The sequence below is a fragment of the Dipodomys spectabilis genome, unplaced genomic scaffold (assembly GCF_019054845.1).
Source record: "Dipodomys spectabilis isolate Male_0828 unplaced genomic scaffold, ASM1905484v1 ptg000019l, whole genome shotgun sequence".
Taxonomy (NCBI): domain Eukaryota; kingdom Metazoa; phylum Chordata; class Mammalia; order Rodentia; family Heteromyidae; genus Dipodomys; species Dipodomys spectabilis.
The window spans coordinates 937,114-958,980 of record NW_024870696.1 but is presented as its reverse complement, the minus strand read 5'-3'; the positions used below and the strand labels follow the sequence as shown (position 1 = coordinate 958,980).

Below are 21,867 nucleotides of genomic sequence, written 5' to 3'. Positions count from 1 at the left end.
TTTTGCTCAACGCTAGTGCATTACCACTTGAACCATGGCTCCACTTCCAGCCTTTTGGATGAATTTTATTTGGAGATAAGAGGTTCACCAACTTTTCCTGACTCTGCAGGCTTCAAATTACAATCCTCAGATCACAGCCTCCTGAGTAGTGAGGATTACCAGGTGTGAGCCACTGGCACCCAGCTAGTTTAATGATTTTGTTGTTGTTGTTTTTTTTGGTTGGTCGTGGGGCATGAACTCTGGGCTTGGGCACTGTCCCTCAGCTCTTCAGCTCAAGGCTAGAACTCTACCATTTGAGCCACAGCGCCACTTCTGGCTTTTTCTGCTTAGGTGGTGCTGAGGAATTGAACCTAGGGCCTCATGCATGCAAGGCAAGCACTCTACCACTGAGCCACCTTCTCAGCCCCTAATGATTTTTTTTTTTTAATAGTAGTATTCTGCAATACCAAATAGGTTCAAACTCTAAAACTTAAAAATCACTTATACATGCCCTTTCTTTTTATATTTTGCAAAATCTTTTTATCTAAAACCAAAAATTTGATCAGAAATCATTTAGAATTAGTGTGAATCAGGAAAAATAAATGAAAAAGCAAAAATTTATCACAAAGCTGTATTTGATATTATACCAAATATTCACAAATAAGAGTTGAAGATATTCACTTCGTGTTCAAATGATAGAAATTATCTTAAGTATATTTAATTATGCCAGCAATTGACATGATTTAATAGTACATGTGTGTGAATGTGAGCCTATGCTACAAGAGTAGATGGACCTGAATGGTCTCCAAGAGCAATCTCAAACTGAACAGTCCATTTAGAAGCCTTAACTAGACTGAATGAAAAAGAGCCAGGAAAGATGTGACTTCAAGAAAATTTTTATTATAAATGGTTATTTTAGAAATTTTCTTGATCTTTAAAATATTCTATGGGCCTTTGATTCATGTTTGTTCCTTTTTGCCAAAGTCATACAGTTACAAGCAAGATTCCTTTTTAAATTACAGGAATATGCACGGAAAGCTCTTGATTTTCTCTGGGAGAAAAGACAGCGAAGTAGTAATTTAGTAGGTGTGACCATCAACATTCATACTGGAGATTGGGTACGAAAAGGTATGTAAATTAGGCTTTTAAAGTCAGACCTTCACATCCTCAGAGTGGGAAATAAACTATTAGTTAAAATAATCATTGGTACAATATTTTATTTCATGCTTTGCATTATAAATATATATAAATGCATTATAAATATAGAGTATAGTTGAAACATAAGTTTATTTCTTTGAGAAGTAGAGTCAGTATCTTGGATATCTCATAGCAAGGGGTACTGTAATATATAGATTTAATAATATTATAATTGATGTTAATCTCTGATTAATAATTTTACTTCTGAGTATCTAGCTTGAAGACGTAACAAACTATAGAAAACAGTTTGTCCCCTTTTTTTTTTGTCGGTTGTGGGTCTTGAACTCTGGGCCTGGGTGCTGTCCCTTTGCTCTTCAGCTCAAGGCGAGCACTACTTCCAGTTTTCTGGTGGTTAATTGCAGGTAAGAGTCTCACGGACTTTCCTGCCTGGGCTGTCTTTGAACCGTGATCCTCAGATCTCAACTTCCTTTGCAGGTGTGAGCCACCGGCACCCTGCTTGTTCCTAAAATTTTATCATGTATTCATTTGTAGTTCTAGGAAACAGTCTAATAAAAGTCATCAGTCAGTAAAAGACATCAATGTTGGAATATTAAGTTATAAATTGGAAACAAGGAAATAAACATACAGCAATGTTATTTGAACCAATGGTATATGTTATTGTGTAAAGAATATGATTTGAGGGGTACTAATTAGGGTTTGAACTCAGGGTTTTGCGTTTGCTAGGTAAGTATTCTACCACTTGAGCCACAACTCTAGCCCATTATGTTCTGGTTATTTTTAAGATAAAGTCTCCTTTTTGATTGGGATATCCTGGCAAATCCTCCTATTTCCTCACTGTAGCAGTGACAAGCATGTATCACTACACCTAGCTATTCCTGTTGACAAGCATGTACCACTGTGCCAGCTTTTTCTGATGAGATGGTGTTTTTCCAGGCTTACACTGGCCTGGAACATTGGTTCTGGTGATCTCAGCCCCCAGTATAGCTGGGATAACAGGTGTACACCACCATGCCCCAGCTATTAGGCTTAAAGTTGATGAAATGGAGGCTTCCTCAACTTTATGCCTGGGCTAACTTGAGATCCTCCTGCTCTCTGCCTACCAAGTAGCTAGAATATTCGATGTGAGCCACTGGCACTCAGTAAGAATCTGATTTTATAATTTAAAAATCCCCTATAAAACAAGCATTGGAGAATGGAAATACACTTAAGTATATTTTTGTGAGATTATCTTTTAACAAATATACTTTCCAAAGGTTTATCTTGTGTTTGTCTGAAAAAAAGGACTAAGCGGTTAAAAACTGTTTAATTATTAAACTATTAACTAACTACCCTATAATTAGGGTAGTTAATATTCTACTTAAGGAACTAATTACAAATACCAAATCATTTTTTACCATTAATATACTTTCACTAGCAATATATAAGAGAATCCTGTCTTTTAACATCTCCAATACTATGTTGAGAGACCATTCAAGTTTTTGCCAAGCTAGAGTGTACAACTGTTAACAAATTGTAATTTGATTTAGCATTTCTTTGATTGCTATTGAGGTTGAACATTTCTTCATATTTGTTGGATTACATATGTTCTTTTGTTTTTTCCATTTGTTAATGAGTTAAAATGTGTTTAAAAATTGTTTGAAAACTTTTTTATACATGCTTAATATTTGTCAGTTGTGTATATCTCATATGTTTATGACTTTCATTTTCACTTTGTTTTTATTTGTCAATCTTTCATTATTAATATTATAAATACTTTTACTTTGTTTAAGAATGCCTTCTTAATAAGAGGTCTGACAGATACTGATTTTTTTTGTGTGTGTGTCCGGTCGTGGGGCCTGAACTCTGGGCCTGGGCGCTGTCCCTCAGCTCTTCAGCTCAAGGCTAGCGCTCTACCCCTGGAGCCACAGTGCCACTTCCGGCTTTTTTCTTTTTTTGCTCATGTGGTGCTGAGGAATCGAACCCAGGGCCTCTTGCATGCAAGGCAAGCGCTCTACCACTGAGCCACCTTCCCAGCCCAGATACTGATTCTGATACTAAGAATTTCAGAGTTTTGTTATAAATAATGATGTTCTTAATCTGTAATGTGGTGAACTGGTTCTTATAGATGTCGTCTTTCTTTGAGATATTAACAGTGCTTTTCACAAACACAGGAGAAATAAAAATATTCAGAATTCATTGCTCTATATTTCACATATACTTACAGTCAGTGTGACACCTTTGAAGTTCATTGACATGTTCTTTATTTTCTAGAACATAGTTTTTGTAACTGCTCCATATGTACTTAAGAAAAAAGGTTTTTTCTAATTATTGTATGTAGAATTCTATATATGTTAACTTTCTTTTTTGTTTTTATTTGTATATATTAAATGTACAAAGTGATTAATTTCATTGATATTTCATACATGTCTCATTTATGTTGCATGGAATTTCCTAACATACCTGTTTCTATCTTTTTTCAATCTTTACAGATGCTTATGGTTATGTGTCTTTTGCAAAATATATTTCAACTCATTTTAATTAGTGAATTGAGTCCATTTGCTATTGATATTTGTAGTATTATATACATTTATAGTATATCTAGACGTATACTATTTTTATGGTATTTTAGTATATCATATATATATATATATATATATATATATATATATATATATATATATATTTCCATTGTTGTTGTACTAGTAGCCCTCATTTGTACCCTAAAGAATTTTTAGAACTTATTTAATGAAATATATATATATGTATATTTTGGGGGGGGGGGTAGTATCTTTTTTTTTTTGTAGTATGTAGTATGAGCAGTGAACTCAGTCTCTCATACTTAACTAGGCAAGTGCTCTCTACCACTTGTTTTTCACATGGGGTCTCTTACTTTTGTTATACTGGCCTGAGACAGCAGTCTTCCTAACTCTCCTTCTTGAGTAGATGGGACCATAGGTATATGCTGCTACATCCAGTTTATTTTGAGATAGAATCTTGCGCTAGCTGGCCTTGAACCATTGTCCTTTTGCCGTCACCTCCTGTGGAAGTTACAAGCATGTGCCATCACGATCTGTTACATTCCTTTGTTTTAAATTTATACCTGTATCTACTTCCTGAAAATATGTAAACATTAGTATGCTCTCCCATCCCTTGTCTCCCTCTACCCCAACTTCAATCCCATTTCATTTATTTTATATCAAAATTTTGTTTTTATTGATTTTACCTTTTTCAGTCTTAATGTTCTCTGTGTGTATCAGTATCCCTCCTTCCTTTCTTCCCTCCTTTCTTAACTACTTAAACAATCTCTACCTAGATATTTATTTATGTATACTTTCTAAATTGCTTATAATATCTGGGTTTGTCTTTTTTTTTTTTTTCTTTGGTCGTGGGGCCTGAACTCTGGGCCTGGGTGCTGTCCCTCAGCTCTTCAGCTTAAGGCTAGTGCTGTATCACTTGAACCACAGCACCACTTCTGGCTTTTTTCTGCTAATATCGTGCTGAGGAATCGAACCCAGAAACTTATACATGCAAGGCAAGCACTCTACCACTTAGCCATCTTGCCAGCCTGGGTTTGTCTTTTAAGTAAAGTTGCCCTCTACATCTGTGGGCTCTTTTATGGATTTAGCCAATTGAAAGATGGGAAAAACAAAGTTCATTTGTAGTCTTTTTATTCTTATCATGATTCCCTTTGCAATGCAGGATAGTAACCATTTATATTGCATTTAAAGTAGACTAGGTATTGGAAGTAATGTAGAGATGATTTTTAAGGTGTATAAACAAACGAGTATGATTTGTATGCAAGTACTAAAACCATTTTGTATGAAGGACTTGCACATGCTTCTATGTTGGAGTCCTGAAATCAAACTACTGTAGATATCCAGGGATGATTGTATTTCACCCCAAATTATTTTCAGTAGGTTTCCATAACAGCTAAAGTCAAATACATTTAATGATTTTATTTATATTTGAGTGATAGTTAGGCTGTATATGATTTTTGGTTTAAGTTATCTTTCTTCAAATTCGAAAAGACAGCTCTGTTGTCTTCTTCCTTCCTGGTAAAAAATGTGATACCCTATTCCTATTTATTTATTTAGGTACCACTCCTGGAGCTTGAACTCAGGACCTTGGTGTTGTCCATGAGCTATTTTGCTCAAGGTTAATACTCTATCACTTGCATTGCAGCTCCACATTCAGCTTTTTGGTGGTTTGTTAGAGATGAGTCTCACTGCCTTTTCTACCCAGGCTGGCTTTGGTGATCCTCAGATCTCAGCCCTGAGTAGTTAGAATTACAGGCGTCAGCTACTGGTGCCAGGTTGTTGTTTGTATTTTTAAGTCCTAATGGGTGATCTTTTTTTTTTTTTTTTTGCAAGATTTATAAGTAGATTACATTCTAAAAATTCCACTATAACTTTAGGTTTAGCTTTTCTCCTTTTAGTCTTTGGGTCACTTCAATTTAAAATCTTATTTTTTCTTGCTAAAAATTGTTTTTAAAATATTTGATTCTTTGGGTCTGGGAATGTGGCTCAGTGATAGAATGCTTGCCTTGCATGCATGAGGCCCTGGGTTCGATTTCTCAGTACCACATAAACAGAAAAAGCTGGAAGTAGTGCTGTCGCTCAAGTGGTAGAGTGCTAGCTTTGAGCACAGAGAGGCTCAGGGACAGTGCCCAGGCCCTGAGTTCAAGCCCCAGAACTGCCCCCCCCCAAAAAAAATATATGTTTGATTCTTCTTTCATGTATCTCTTTACAGTTGGAAATCACTACCACTTCATATATTTGCTAATATTTCCTGTTTCAAATAAGACCTTTGTAACTAATTTTGAAAATTAATTTTTTTTTTTTGTCGGTCATGGGGCCTGAACTCTGGGCCTGAGTGCTGTCCCTCAGCTCTTCAGCTCAAGGCTAGTGCTGTACCACCTGAGCCACAGCACCATTTCCGGCTTTTTCTGCTTATATGGTGCTGAGGAATTGAATCCAGGGCCTCATGCATGCAAGGCAAGCATTCTTTCACTGAGCCACCTTCCCAGCCCCGAAAATTAATATTTTTTTAAAACAAACCATTGTCAGGAAAAGAACTACTACTTATATACTGGGTTAATATTTCTGTAAATGTGTAATTTTTACTTTGAATAATTTCATGTTTAAACTTACTTTCACTGTTGTTGTACTAGTAGCCTTTATTTGTACTCTAAAGAATTTTTAGGACTTATTTAATGAATTATCATTTATATGTATTTTCTGTAGACAGTGGAGTTGGAGCAGGGATTGATTCATATTATGAGTATCTGTTGAAAGCCTATGTCTTGCTTGGAGATGACAGTTTTCTGGAAAGATTTAATACAGTAAGTTTATCCAGTTTTCTATTAATTTTATAACTAGTTTCATCTGACTACAGATTTTGACAGAAACTAGTTACCTATATATGTAATATTAAGTTTACCTTAATGATACTGGACCAGGGATATGCTAAAATTTGTATGTATTACAATAAGTTATATATAACTTATAGTATTTAATCCAATACATATTACAGAGTAATTTTGTTTTCATCTTTTATTTAGAAACTATCCAAGTCTTCCAGTAAGTAATAAAATATACAGGTTTGAATTTTACCTAATCTTTTATACATAAAAGACAATTACTGAAATAAGTTATAGTTAGCTTTCTCCTTTGGATTCCAATTCTGTTTGAAATGTTGGAGCTTTGGCCTGGTCCTTGATTAGACCAAATAGGGTTTTGGAGACTTGGAGGTGCTAAGTATACATTTTGAAAGTGGGTAAGTCTTAAAACTGACTCAGAGCCATAGACATAAACTTTTAAAGATAGGTAGGGTTGTTGAATCCAAGTGAATTACCTTTGTTATTGATGCAAACAAAAATATAATAATATTATTAATATAATTCTGATAGGTAATATAGTTCTTAATGTCATAAGTTATATATCACTGTATTATTTCAAACACTATTTACTCTTTCTTTTTGCCCACTCATCAGTTATTCCACATTATATACATGAAGCTTTGTAATAACTTGTTAAAAAGCAGGCAAGATAGCCTGTTTTAAGTCCTGCATCGATCACTTCTTGGTTTTGTGAACTTATGCAAGCAACTGTATTGCTCATCTACAAGTGGTGTTTTAGTGCATTTTTTTTCTTCTTGGTCAGTTGTGGGGCCTGAACTTGGCCTGGGCGCTGTCCCTCAGTTCTTCAGGTTAAGGCTAGTGCTCTACTACTTGAGCCACAGCACCACTTCCAGCCTTTTCTGCTTATGTGGTGCTAAGGAATTGAACCTAGGGCCTCATGCATGCAAGGCAAACACTCTGCCACTGAGCCACCTTCCTAGCCCTATTAATGCTTTTTAAAGGATGATTGGGAAGATTCAATGAACATCTATATACAAAGTTATTAGAGGAATACTTTAACTTGACAGAGGCTTAGTAAGAATGATTAACAGACAAGTTAGCAAAACAATAAAAACAACATATTAAAACGAATAAGTTACCTATTAAGTGCTTTAATACTATTACATGTATTATTTGATTTATAACAAGATTTCTTATAGGCAAGGTTGAGGCTCTGGGTTCAATTCTAAACAGAAGTTCAAATTGAGGAACCCAGTTCAATTATAATAGTAAAAGAAAATTCTTGAGGCATATTAGAACAGGAAACTTTCTGTTGGCTCATTAGCACAATTTGTTCTTTATTCAAAGTGATGAAATACCTAGGATAAAATGGGAAGAGTTCCTAAGAACATGAAAAGCAGAGATAGCACGCCATATTAATATTAATATAGATTAGATGCATTATTTCCAACAATAGTAAGCTCAGAATATTATGTTGAGAAAGGACCAAATTTTCTAGATACAAAAGAAAGCTAATTTTGTAATATAGGCTATGATAGTCCAGAGGGGTTCTAAGAGCATCTCAGAAACACAAAGATATACTTACTCACTGTGAGCTAATCCCATAGGAGAAGAGACAAGCCATTCAGATCTTTGAACTCAGCAGATCACATGTTATATATACTCTTTATTAGTAAGCATCTGACTCTCTTTCCCTTCAGACAGGGACTCTGTAGCCTAGGCTGACTTCAAGCTCTTAGTCCCCCTGCTTCAACCTCCTGAATATACATATTATAAGTACGTACTACACTTGGCCTCATATTCTATTTTTGAATCACTTTGACTTTATACTAATTATCTTGTTTGAGTTATGATTTTACGTTGCATGTGTTTGTGTGTTGCTGGGAATCAGAATCTTGCCTTTTCTATACTCAGTGCTGTACTACTGAGCTGTGTTCTCAGTCTCGCATCTGACTTAGAGAATGTAAGGAAGTGTAATATTTTAGAAAGATTTCTTTCCATCTAAAATAATTTAAATGTTTACACAGTTAATTGACAAATAGCAAACTTATTTATAAATGTATATAAAGTCAGGCTTAATTTCTTTACTATAATTTTTATGAGTTTAGAGTCGTACATGTTTTTTCATCTACTTCCCTGACCACATTGTTGTGATCCTGTAGCACTACAATGCCATCATGCGGTATATCAGCCAGCCACCTCTTCTGCTGGATGTGCACATCCATAAACCAATGCTGAATGCTCGAACTTGGATGGATGCCCTACTTGCCTTTTTTCCAGGCTTACAGGTAGAAAAAATTGTTTCTTAATATTCAAATAAAATTTATTCTAACTACTTTTGTGATCTCTAAAATTAATTGATGAAGTTTTGTCATGTTACAAAGTTGATTATTGTGTATATTAATTTACATAATGATCATAAGTAGAACTAGCTCATATTTTATGAGGTAACTTTTGTTATTCACTTCTAGGTTTTTTTTTCTTTTTTTTTTAATTTTAATTTTTTGTGAACATACTGTACAGAGGAGTTACAATTACATGGGCAAGATAATGAGTACATTTCTTATCAAGCATTGCAGCCTCCTCCTTTGTTTACCCTTCACATCTCTTCCCAGCCCCCCCCCCCCCTCCCCGCACCAAAGTTGTAAAGTTCGTTTTTGACATGACAACTTGTACTTCTCATAGTTGCATTGGGTCCACCTGTATCCTTAAACGACTTGTTTTTCCCCATCTCCTCCACAAATTATACCGACATCAAATATAGTGAAAGCATGGGTTATACTGTGGGGGAGGGACGTGGGGGAGGGACCTACAAAGCTACAAAGAAATAATCTTATAAATGAGTTAGAAACAAATGCATGAAAGAAAAAAAACATTTAAATACATATCTAAGGGTTCATTTTCCTGACTTTTTTTTTTTTTTTTGGGTCCGGTCGCGGGGCCTGAACTCTGGCCTGGGCGCTGTCCCTCAGCTCTTCAGCTCAAGGCTAGCGCTCTACCACTTGAGCCACACCGCCACTTCCGGCTTTTTTCTTTTTTGCTTATGTGGTGCTGAGGAATTGAACCCAGGGCCTCAGGCATGCAAGGCAAGCGCTCTACCACTGAGCTACCTTCCCAGCCCAGGGTTCATTTTCCTAACATCACATTATCTGACCTTTCCTGCTTGACTCATACATATACTAGATACTGCAAATAAGGGAAACCATGGGACCTATGTTTCTTTGGGCTTGGCTTACTTAATATAATTTTTTCCAAGCCTTTCCATTTCCTAACAAATGGGGAAATGTCATTCTTTCTGATGGAGGCATAGAATTCCATTGTGTATATATACCACATTTTCTTGATCCATTCATCTACTGAGGGACATCTGGGTTGATTCCATATCTTAGCTAAGGTAAATAATGCTGCAATAAACATAGTTGTGTTGGTAGCTTTAGTGTGGTCTTGTTTGTAAACATTTGGGTAAATGCCCAAAAGTGGGATTCCTGGGTCTTAGGGGAGCTCTATGTGAAGTCTTTTCAGGAACTTCCATACTGCTTTCCAAAGTGGTTGAAAAAGTTTACACTCCCACCAACAATGCAGTAAGGTTCCCTTCTGTCCACATCCCCTCCAGCATCTGTTGTTGTTAGAGTTCTTGATTATAGCCCTTCTAACTGGGGTGAGGTGGTATCTCAATGTTGTTTTGATTTGCATTTCTTTTATGGCTAGGGAGGTTGAGCATTTCTTCATGTGTCTATTGGCCATCCTTCTTTCTTCTTCAGAGAAGTTTCTCTTCAAGTCTTTAGCCCACTTATTTATTGGGCAGTTGTTTCTTTGAGGATTTGTTGTTGGGGGATTTAATTTTTTGAGTTGCAAGTATATTTTAGATATGAGACCCTTGTCTGATGTATGGCTAGTGAAGATCTTCTCCCAATCTGTGGGCTTTCTATTGATCTTGCTAGCTATGTCCTTTGCCATGCAGAAGCTCTGCAACTTCATGCAATCCCATTTGTCCAACCTTTCTTTGATTTGTTGTGTTTCCGGGTCTCTATTCACTTCTAGGTTTTAAAGGGGGATATTAGACCTGCTATTGAAACTCATGAAATGTTATATCAGGTGATTAAAAAACACAATTTCCTGCCAGAGGTAAGTAATCTTTGAAGTTCTCATTTGTCCATGTACTATACATTGTTAATTTAAAAGTAGAAAATGACATCTTCAAGACATGTATACTTATATAATTTTTTTCTGGTTAATTTATTTGCACAGTATTACATGTTTTTGCCTTCATAGTCTTGCTAAACTTGATTGTATTAAGAGAAGTCTCATTAAGAATAATGCTTGTATCGTTTTAATTTTATATGTGAAAAAATCCCAACTTAGTACTTCCTAACCTTCTCTAACCCACTCCACTGTAGTATTGTCTCTTTCGTTTGTGTGTGCAGTACTGAAGAGCACATTAGCTAAGCACTCTGCCACTAAGTTATCTCCTTGTCTTAATAGTGTCTCATTCTAACTTTTATATATGCCCACCAGGTACGGATATCCTGTCACTTTTATTTTCTGAACTTACAGATGGAAACTATATCCATTAGCTGTACTTTTACTGGTCACACATATTTCCTAGAAATGTGGAGAGCTGTCAGGTCATCTTCTTGGTGACTAAGAATTACTCTTCTTCTTTTTTTTTTTTTTTGGTTTAGTCCTGGGGGTTGAACTCAGGGCCTGGCTCTGCCCCTGAGATTTTGTGCTCAGGGCTAGTACTCTACTACTTGAACTATAGCTCTGCTTCTGGTTTTGTGATGTTTAATTGGAGATCAGAGCCTTAGGGATTTTGGTGTGTGGATGGCTTTGAACTACAATCCTCAGATCTCAGCCTCTTGAGATCTTAGATTACAGGTAATGAGCCACCAGCACCTGGCTACTCTTCCTTTTGGATAAATTAGTAATAAATATTCTTGCTACACTGAAACTATGAGATTTTAATTATTTTTTATATTGAAAAGCGTATTTTTTGGCTTTCCAGAAATGTAGTTAATAATTCCCAAGTGTATGTATGGCCTTGTTCTATCCCTAAGCATTGTACCAACTTAGAATGCGTTTTTCCTAAAGTGATGAAACTTTTCAGAAAGTTTCTACAGGCAGAATAAAATGAGGTTTCAACTAAATACATTTATCACATATTAAATTTTATTTTGGTTTCTATTACATTTTTAATGTGTTTTAATTATTTTTAAGTAGTTACACAAAAGAGTTGCCATTCAACAAAGCAGTTTATGAATAAGGCATCTTGATCAGTGTTATGCCTTTTAACATTCTCACCTATCCCTTCTAACCCATCCCTTTCCTCAGTTAATTTTGTAAGATATGCGTTAAATTTTTTTTTTTTTTGGGTCCGGTTGTGGGGCCTGAACTCTGGGCCTGGACACTGTCCCTCAGCTCATCAGCTCAAGGTTAGCGCTCTACCACTTGAGCCACAGCACCACTTCTGGTTTTTCTCTTTTTGCTTATGTGGTGCTGAGGAATCGAACCCAGGGCCTCATGCGCATGCAAGGCAAGCGCTCTACCACTGAGCCACCTTCCCAGCCTCTGCGTTAAATTTTTGATTGCATTGTTCTCCTCCCCTTCTACTGCTTTCATTTTTCTTTCAAAATAGATGCTACTAAGTAGATTTTGAATTGTCTCATTGCACAGAAGATTTGAGGTTATAAAAGAAAGCATATGCTAATATACATAAACTTCAAAATAGTTGAGAGTAGATTTTAAGTTCTTTCATCACAGAAACATGGTGTGTTCAGTAAAGTATACTAATTAGCTTGATTTGCCATTTCATACGTATGCAAAAATGAAAACATGTTGTATATCACAAATACACATAATAGTTTTGTTAGTAAAAGAAATTTAAAAGGAAATTATAAGGACTTGTTAATAATTAAGTGGGAAAAGGAAAGAAGAAAAAAAAGGAAAACAGTTACATACACAATTGAGATTTATGTGTTGTCATTATTGAACTTCAAAACTTGAGTTTCGCTGATTTTCCTACTTGCCCAAATGCTTATTTGTAAAGTAGACCATTAACTGAGTAAAAAATAGTATCCTTTGCAAGAATGAATTGTGATTTTTAGCAATGAAAATTAGTGTTACATAGAAAATATATCATGATTTATGTTTTAATTTATTTTACTTGTTATGGTATAATATATATTTCCATGTATTCTAGAACTACTTATTTTTAATCATATTTTGGTTTCTGCTTATATGTTGTTTTGCACAGGCATTTACTACAGATTTTAGAGTACATTGGGCTCAACATCCTTTAAGACCAGAATTTGCAGAAAGCACCTACTTCTTATATAAAGTAAGATAATTTACCCCTTTCTGCTTTTTACTTATTGTTCTCTGTTGGCTCTCTTGTTTGTAGCAGAAATTGGTGTTTAATGTTATAATGGCTGGATATATCACTCTTTACATTCATCTAGCTCATTGAATCACTGAAAGATGCAAGAATTGACCTATAAATCTTATACCTTTGCGAAATATTTTTGTAAACCTTTTTATAAAGAGAAATTTTGTATTCTAGAATTTCTAAATTATGTCTCTTCAAGGAGGTAACTTCTGAGACATTACAATTTTAATCTAACTGATAAGGTTTCAGTTCCATTTGTTTATTTTTTTTTAAATTCAAATATGGATCCTATGGTGATATGCATTCCAGTGCCTGATACAGTGCCTGGCATCTAGTTGGTACTCAATAAATATTTGATAAATGAATGGTGTATGGTAATATATAAGCTATATATATGTATACATATATTCTCCTTTTTAATAGGCTACAGGAGATCCTTACTACCTTGAAGTAGGGAAAACACTTATTGAAAATTTAAATAAGTATGCTAGAGTGCCTTGCGGATTTGCTGCCATGAAGGATGTTCGTACTGGAAGTCATGAGGACAGGTAAAAGAATCACTAACATCCCTTTCCTCAGGGTGACTCTGACACAATACAACCTACAATTACTAGTTAGGATTCAGATACATTTAATGTTTAAGAAAGGGTAAGAATGTAAAGCTGGAGTTCATTTGTTTCCTAACTCTCTTGAATTGATAGACTCACTTAAAATGGTTTGAAAAGTTTGTATTTTTCTCATAGTATCTGGCACATAGTAGGTGCTCAAGTAGACTAATGAATATTGTATACCAGAACCATCATTAGAAATATTAGAAATATATTTCTTTTCTCCTTGGTAATAGTGATTATTATGCAAGCTTGTTAGAACTCATCAAAATGATTATTAAAGATCTAGATTATGATTCCTGTTTATTCAAAATTCTTCAAAAGGAAAAATGTAAGCTTAATAGTACTTACCTATAATCTCAGCAAATTGGATTGTAAAGGTAGGAGGAAATGGTTAGAGGCTAACCTTGAAAATGCATGAAACCTACCTATAAAAACAAAAACAAGGGCCGGGAAGGTGGCTTAGTGGTAGAGCGCTTGCCTTGCATGCATGAGGTCCTGGGTTTAATTCCTCAGCACCACATAAGCAGAAAAAAAAAAGCCGGAAGTGGCGCTGTGGCTCAAGTGGTAGAGCGCTAGCCTTGAGCTGAGGGACAGTGTCTAGGCCCAAAGTTCAGGCCCCACAATCGGACCCTCTTTCCCCCCCCCCCCCCCCCCAAAAAAAACCCCAAAACAACAACAAAAACTAAATCACATGGCATGGCTTAAATCATAGTTCAGATCTCAGTATCTTGCCTCAAAAAAATTCTTAAAACACTATTTGGTTAATATGTATAGTCTTATTCTGCTCCTGATTTCAAAGGCTGAAGACCAGTGGTGGTTCCTGTGTCATTACATACTAGGTAGATAAGGAAAGAATGAAATATTCAAGCTATAAAAAGGAGACTTGGTCAGTGTGATAGTTACAAACAATCTAGTTATTCCAAGATGCCCTATCTGGTTTTTACATTTCTAAATGAACAATGAAACTGTTCATTTGGTTAGCAATGTCCATTCTATAAATATCTACTGAAATTTCTCATGTGCCAACATTATGCAAATGTCTTAGGATTGCAGATATAAAGACATGCCCTTTCTGTCACTGAGTCACTGAAGCCAGGCAGATAAACAGATTTTTAAAACATTGTTTAAGTGCTGGGAAACATGGAATATCATGAGATGCAAGTTGGGGAGTGGTGATAGTCACTGAAACATTCCTAGAGGATTCTGAAAGATGAACAAATTAGAACACAAAAAAATGAAAGCAGTTTCAGACAGAGGACTAAAGCCATGAGAAATACAGCACTCATCACATAAGGAATGTACCTTAGTCTTTCAATCAAGAGTATTTGGATAATCGTTAATTAAATTTGAAGCCCCCTTTTTCTGATGACAGTTCATGAAAAATGAGTAGGTTTCTGAAAGTAGATATACAGACAAAAGCAAGGAAGCAGATACCCTGTGTCTTTGTAACATTTATGGATAGTTTTTTTATGCACTTCAGACATTGTTCTAAAAGCTTTATATTTATTTGATCTTTAAAGTAGCCCCCATTTTAATGATGAAAAACATAAAGTGAAGACAAATTAGAGAATGTGTTCACTGTTATACTGTGAAGTTAAGGTCAAAACTCTAATCAAAGCACATAGGCTTTTAACAACTTTGTAATATTGGTGGTCCACTCGAACAATAATTAAATGCCTATGATATACCAGGCACTACACTGAGGGTGAGAATGAAAAGATAAATTAGAAATGCCTCTTCCCTTCCATGTCTTTTAGTTAGTAAATAGGATAGTTGTGAAAAAAAAACACCATACAATGTGTCCTACAGTAGAAAAGTGGTAACACGATGAGGAATTACAGAGAATGGTATGGTTTACTCTGTTGAGAGTTCCATGTTTTAGAATCTAATGTCCTACTTTTCTCCCTCCAACCACATAATTCTTTTATTAATAAATGATAATAATAATAATAATTAGAAATTTTATTGCTTCCAGTCTTGGAGCTTGAACTCAAGGCCAGGGTACTCTCCCTTAGCACCCTACCACTTGAGCCTCAGCTCCACTTCTGCCTTTTTTTGGTGGTTAATCAGAGCTCATCATAGACTTTCTTGCCCAGGCTGGCCTTGAACTGAAATGCTCAGATCTCAGCCTTCTGAGTAGCTAGGATTATAGTTATGAGCTACTGGTACTCAGCCACATAATTCTTGTATAACATTGTTTCTAGACTTCTGATTTAGCTTTTACACAAGTCCAGTGACTATAGAATATATCTTACAGTATGTCTATGTGCTGGGACCTAGCTTAATGGTAGGGTGCTTGAATAGCATTTATGAGGCCTTGAGTTTGATACCTAGTATCCCCTCCCCTCCTCCTTCCCTCCAAATACTTTACTTTCCTTCCAAAAAGACATTCAGAATTAAACATGTGCCTGGCACAACAAATACCAACCATCTGGGTTCTGGCAGGGTGTTAATCTTTTCAGCAGCTAATAGGTTTATACTTATCCAGTTAAAGACCACTGCTTCATTAACTCCTTGTTTCTCATGGGGGCATTTTACCTAGCAGATGAATTTGGCTCAAGTATTGGCTGAGAACTACAAGTCTTCATTATACTTTGCTATTAGATTTGCTTTGGGTTTTTTTTAACAGCTTTATTGTGCTCAACTCCCAGTGAGCTTGTGACTGCCCCATTAGTTTCAGATATTTCAGACTGTAGTAAGTAGATATTCTCTACTATACCCTCGAGCAGCTTGCTTTAATTAATTAATTATTATTATTATTATTATCATCATCATCATCATCATCATCATCGGTCATGGGGCCTGAACTCTGGGCCTGGGAGCTGTCCTTCAGCTCTTTAGCTCAAGGAAAGTGCTCTACCACTGGAGCCACAGTAGCACTTCTGGCTTTTTCTGCTTATGTGGTGCTGAGGAATTGAACCCAGGGCCTCATGCATACAAGGCAAGCACTCTACCAGTGAGCCACCTTCCCAGCCTAATTTTTTTTAGTATAAATGTAGAAGAATTTTATATTTCTCCTTGAGAAATTTCATTGTGTTGTATTTATTAAAATTGTATTTTAAAAATTTGTTTCTTGACTGTGAAGAGAGATTGAATATCAATTTACTAATCTGGTCTCTTAAATGAAGTTCCCATTTTCAGTGATCTTCAGCTTGGAAAACGTACATTAAATAATTTTTCATTCAAATTATGGGGAAAATTTTTAGATAAGGTCATGTCCAGTGCTTCATCACATGACACTTGAGATCTTTCAGATATGTTCTATGTTTTGGGTGCTTATTCCCTTACAATCTACTTGCATCATCCTCTAGCTCATGAGCTGGATATCCATGTGTTGAACATACACACACACAAACACAAGAGTTCTCCAACTGAAAACTACTTACGTTTTCTTAATATGTTACTAAAAACAATTTAAGTGATAAGAAAAAAATATAGAAATCTATATTCTTCTCTACCTAACTGGTTAACAGTTCAGCAGTGTTCTAGACATTTTTAAAAAATGTTTATGATTTGCCTTCATTAAATGTTTGTAGTTTTTAAGTAAAAATTAGATCATGAGATTAAATATTCAACTTGCTAGCTTTACCTGATTCACATTTTAATGATCTTTTTTTACCATCTTCTACTCTTCTTTAATGTTTACAAATCATATTGTTTAAGCAGTTCTTAAATTTGCCAAATATCAGTATCTTGTTCATCAGTCTACTATTCTCAACATAACTGCCAGTTTTTCAGAAGCAGTTATGATAAGTATATTGTACGTTGACATGAGATTTTGTGTGTTACAAGATCAACATCCAATGAGTAGAAAAGTTTAAAGTTTTTAAAGTTAAAGTTTAAAGTAAAAGTTACAGATGAGTTTCTATTTCAAAATAAATCAGATGGACAAAGGACAGATTAGTTTTGGTCTCACATATGCTAGGTACTATGCTAAATAACAGACATATTTAGCATATTATGTATTACTATACATATCTTATTTAGTATTTATAGCCATGTTAGGAGTTGATTAATTAGTTCCTATTACAGAAGAGTAAACTGTAGCCACAGTCCAAATGTAGCACCTCATGGCCACACAGTTAGTGAAAGATCTGTTTTCAAAGCCCATGTTCTTTACTACTGTTGTCTACTGCCTTTCCAGCTCATTCTTTATTGACATTCTTGAAATTTGCATTCAATTTGGTAAACATTTATTGAGTGCCTACTATGTGCCAGGAGTTGTGCTTGGCTTGAGGTCTGTTTTTATGCACCTGTCCAATAAGCTACTAGTTACTTAATTGGTGCAAAAACCTGGATACATTGCCTCCTGGCTTTCTGGCTAAGATCAAGCACAAAACCTTGGATGTTTGGGGAGGTTAGAAATCTAAACGCAAATTTAAACTTGATGTTGTTATAACTCCATATACCAGCCAGCTCTTTTCTTGGCACTTTTGTTTAAACTTTTCTTTAAAGTGTAATTATAACATTATAACATTAAATAATTTGTAAAGTCACATACCTTTTATAAGTATATTATAATTATAGTGTTGTACATTTTTCATGTAACTTTATAGATGATTATTGTATAAGCTTTCCAATTTATCACAACTGGCTAATAGTAAATGTCATCAAAGTTGTATGCCTTCATCTGGTTCTATTATTGTTAATTGAAGTTTCTTATAAGGTTCTCACAAGTAAAATTCATCTTGTTTTCATCTCTGCTAATGGTTCTTAATTAACGAAATGGACAACTTGCCCTAGTTGGAGGGCATATCCAAAGATCTTGTCTTCCTTATTGACAAGATTTAATGTACCTTTTTTAGGCAACTCCTTTGTCTTTTTTGTTCTCTTGCAATACCCCTAGGGCCAAGGTTATTTTAACCTGGGTGGGTTGGTACATTCTGGATTTCTGTGGACATCTAAATTGGTGTAGATATGGTTATTGATCTTGACTCTACTAGATGTTTTAAGGTTCTCATACTTGACTGTAACTATTCATTTTAGAATGGATTCTTTCTTCTTGGCTGAAATGTTTAAATATCTTTACCTGTTATTTGCTGATAAAGAAGACATTATTTTTGACATAGAAGATTACATTTTTACAACAGAAGCTCATCTGTTACCTCTTTGGCTCTCTACTACTAATCAAAGCATCTCTAAGAAGAACACAGTGAGTTTTTAAATGCGTTATTGTATTTTTTACTTGCGTATTTATTTTTCCAAACAAAAAGTAATCCATAAGTAGAATTCAATAAATAGATTTATGATAGTAGGAAAATTATATTTCATGTTCTTTTATGCACTCTGTATATCCTCTTGTATCATTAAACATGTCCTTTTAAACAATAATGTTAAGCAAAATAATTATTTATATAAAATTATTTTATATTGTAGACCTCAGAATATACGGAACTGGATGACAGTAATTTTGATTGGACTTGTCCAAATACTCAGATTCTTTTCCCTCATGATCCATTGTATGCTCAACGCATTCGTGAGCCCTTGAAAAATGTGGTGGATAAGAGCTGTCCTAGAGGCATCATCAGAGTGTAAGATGTATTATTTTATATTGGTTAATATCAAGCTTAATTCTCAGCAAATGACAGAAAGCTTAAGGAACGTGTAATAGCAGTCAAGAAGACATTCACTTAGATCAAAGATAACTGAGGTATGTAGTTGTCACTGATAAAAAATTATTAGTGGGTTGGCACAGTTACTCACATGTGAAATCCTGGCTACTCAATAATTCAAAATCAGGAAGATGAGTGGCGCTGTGGCTCAAGTGGTAGAGCGCTCGCTTGAGCTGAAGAGCTGAGAGACAGCACCGAGGCCTAGAGTTCAAGCCCCACGACTGACAAAAAAAAAAAAAAATCAGGAAGATTGTCATTCATGGCTAACCTAGGCAACATGTTATCAATATGTTATTTTAATAAACAAACTAGATGTGGTGGTGCATGCCTGTCTTCCTAACTATGCAAAAGCATAGATAGGAGGTTCACATTCCAGGGGACACTGGCAAAAAAAAAACACATAAGACCCATCCAAAATCAACTAATGCAAAAAGGGCTGGGGGCATGGCTCATGCCTGCATAAGCAAGTGCAATGCCCTAACTTCAAATCCATTTTTTACTCTCCTCTCTCAAATTATTAGGAGTTAAATAGTAAACCTTAAATTGTGGCAGTGTCTTTTGTTATTAGGGAAGTTTTCAATGTTTTGTTTAATGAACCAAGCAATAGTAGTGGATGTCGTATATCTTTTAAATTTCTATAGCTCTTTGTGTGTTTGTCCTTCCTGTGTGTGCTGTCCTGGAACTTGAATTCAAGGCGTGGATGCAATCCCTTGCATTTTTGCTCAAGGCTAGTAGTGCTCCACTTCTAGCTTTGTGGTAGTTAACTGGAGATAAGAGTATCAGACTTTCTTGCCCAGGTTGGCTTCAAACCATTATTCTTACATCTCAGCCTCCAGGCATGAGCCACTTGTGCCTGGCTTTAGCTCATTTTTATCAAATAATTTCATCAAATATTTCTACATGTCTTACATGTGTAAGAATTTTTTCCCTTATTTTCTACAGTTTCTGTAACATGAAAATACAGGTTTTTTTTTTTGCTTTGATTTTTACCTTTGGAGATTCTACTTGTTCTCAGTTGTTAAAAAATTCTTTGATTTAACAAGTTCTTCTAGTGAGTTGCCAAGGTCATTGCAAAGAAGTAACAAGGAAAAAGTTTTCACCTGGGCATATGATGACATATACTGTCATCCCTGCTGCTCAGGAGGTGGAGACATAAGATTGTAATGGAAACCCTATCTCAAAGACAAAATTGATAATGAAACATATGGAAAATTATTTAAAAATGTGAAAGATGGCATAATACAAAAGAATAACAAAGGAGGTCATTATGGTTACAAAATTACATATGCATGCATAGAAATGCAATGAAACTGCTTTGTCCAATTAATACATGTTAATAAAAAACAAAAAAAATTAAAAATATTTGAAAATAAAAAGGACTAGGGTTATGACTTCAATTGCTAGAGTTTGCCTGACATGCACATCTTGGGTTTAATCCTTTGTACAGCAAAATTAATTACTTAAGCAATTAATTTTAAAATGAGCAGCAGTATTCATATTATCAGTATTGCTTGGCTTTTAAGATATTAGTAGAAAAATCTGTGTTTTTGGAGGAAGACAGTAGTAACAAATCTCAGGTGAATCTATTCTGGGCCCTCAAAATCATTGTTTAATGGTACTATTGTTTAATGGTACTACTTTTGGTAGATGATACCCATGCTTTTGTGACTAGAAAATATTGTATGTGAAAGTGATACCATTTAATAATAAGTTATATGTAAAAAATAACTTATTTCAATTTCATTAGTTCCAAACTTAGTAATTTTGCTATTTTGATTAGGCCTAAGTTTTTTTTAAACCAATTTTAAATTTTACCCTTTTAAGTCTTGGCTATAATTACTTTTAGCAGAGAGGAGAGTTTCAGGAGTGGAGCTAAACCCCCTCTGAGAGCCAGAGATTTCATGGCCACTAACCCTGAGCATTTAGAAATCCTGAAGAAGATGGGGGTGAGTTTGATTCATCTGAAAGATGGGAGAGTCCAGTTGGTCCAGCATGCAATCCAAGTAAGACATTGCTATACTAATTAGATTTGATCTCTTCTCTGCCCTTTTTTGTCTCCTTAGCTTTGATAATCAATGGCATTTCAAAAAAAACAAAAACTTCATATAATTCAGAGACTGCATTTTAGCATGTCATACCTTTAAAAGTAATCTTAATTGATTTAAATGAAGTTGAGTTATTTGCTTATATTAATCTGGTCGATTAGGATTCAAATTTAAAATTTCTGTTTCTCAATTCATTACCTTTCCATTATTTTATTTAGATCAAAACTTCAAAAGTTGGTAGGTAGTTTTAATAGTAAATTTCACATTATTTTAGTTCCCAAAGAGCTACTGAATCTATGAATTTTACTCATCATGGAATGAAAATTTTCTTGCATTTGTGTCTGAGAAAGATGATATGCTATTTGTGCAAACTTTTTTATAACTGACTTTTCTGCTTTAAAAATTTTCATAGTAAGATCTTTCAATTATTTATTCTGAGAAAAAGACGTAGTTTTCTAAATTTTAACCTAGAACTATATTGAACCTCAGATTGAACCTTTTCTCCACAGCCTTGCCTTTCCCTCACAATTGTATCTATAGTCTCACCCCATCCATTCTTCATTAAAGAGTATTCTTTTTTATGTTTCCCTTGCCCTTGCTGGTAGTGAAAGTGGCTTCTCTAATGCCTTCACTCTAGCCAATGACATAATTGCTACCATGTCCTTCTTACCCCTTTCTATGCTTTAACTTTCCAATAGATGTTGACTGACCTCTTCAAGCATCTTCCTTAGTTTGCAGG

General features: G+C 35.0%; 1 protein-coding gene across 2 annotated transcripts in view; it reads left to right on the top strand.

Moving 5' to 3' along the window:
• The window catches only part of Edem3 (ER degradation enhancing alpha-mannosidase like protein 3), a 76,110-nt gene that overhangs the window by 36,161 nt on the left and 18,082 nt on the right, over positions 1-21,867 (top strand). The window contains exons 8-16 of one of the 2 annotated variants that reach the window (XM_042674234.1): positions 1,002-1,107; positions 6,360-6,457; positions 8,638-8,763; positions 10,517-10,600; positions 12,729-12,812; positions 13,284-13,408; positions 18,458-18,623; positions 18,848-19,002; positions 20,933-21,086. In XM_042674234.1, the coding sequence (XP_042530168.1) occupies positions 1,002-1,107; positions 6,360-6,457; positions 8,638-8,763; positions 10,517-10,600; positions 12,729-12,812; positions 13,284-13,408; positions 18,458-18,623; positions 18,848-19,002; positions 20,933-21,086 (1,098 nt within the window). Of the gene's footprint in view, positions 1-1,001; positions 1,108-6,359; positions 6,458-8,637; positions 8,764-10,516; positions 10,601-12,728; positions 12,813-13,283; positions 13,409-18,457; positions 18,624-18,847; positions 19,003-20,929; positions 21,087-21,867 lie in introns of both variants that reach the window. The other variant, XM_042674233.1, reaches the window with a different exon arrangement.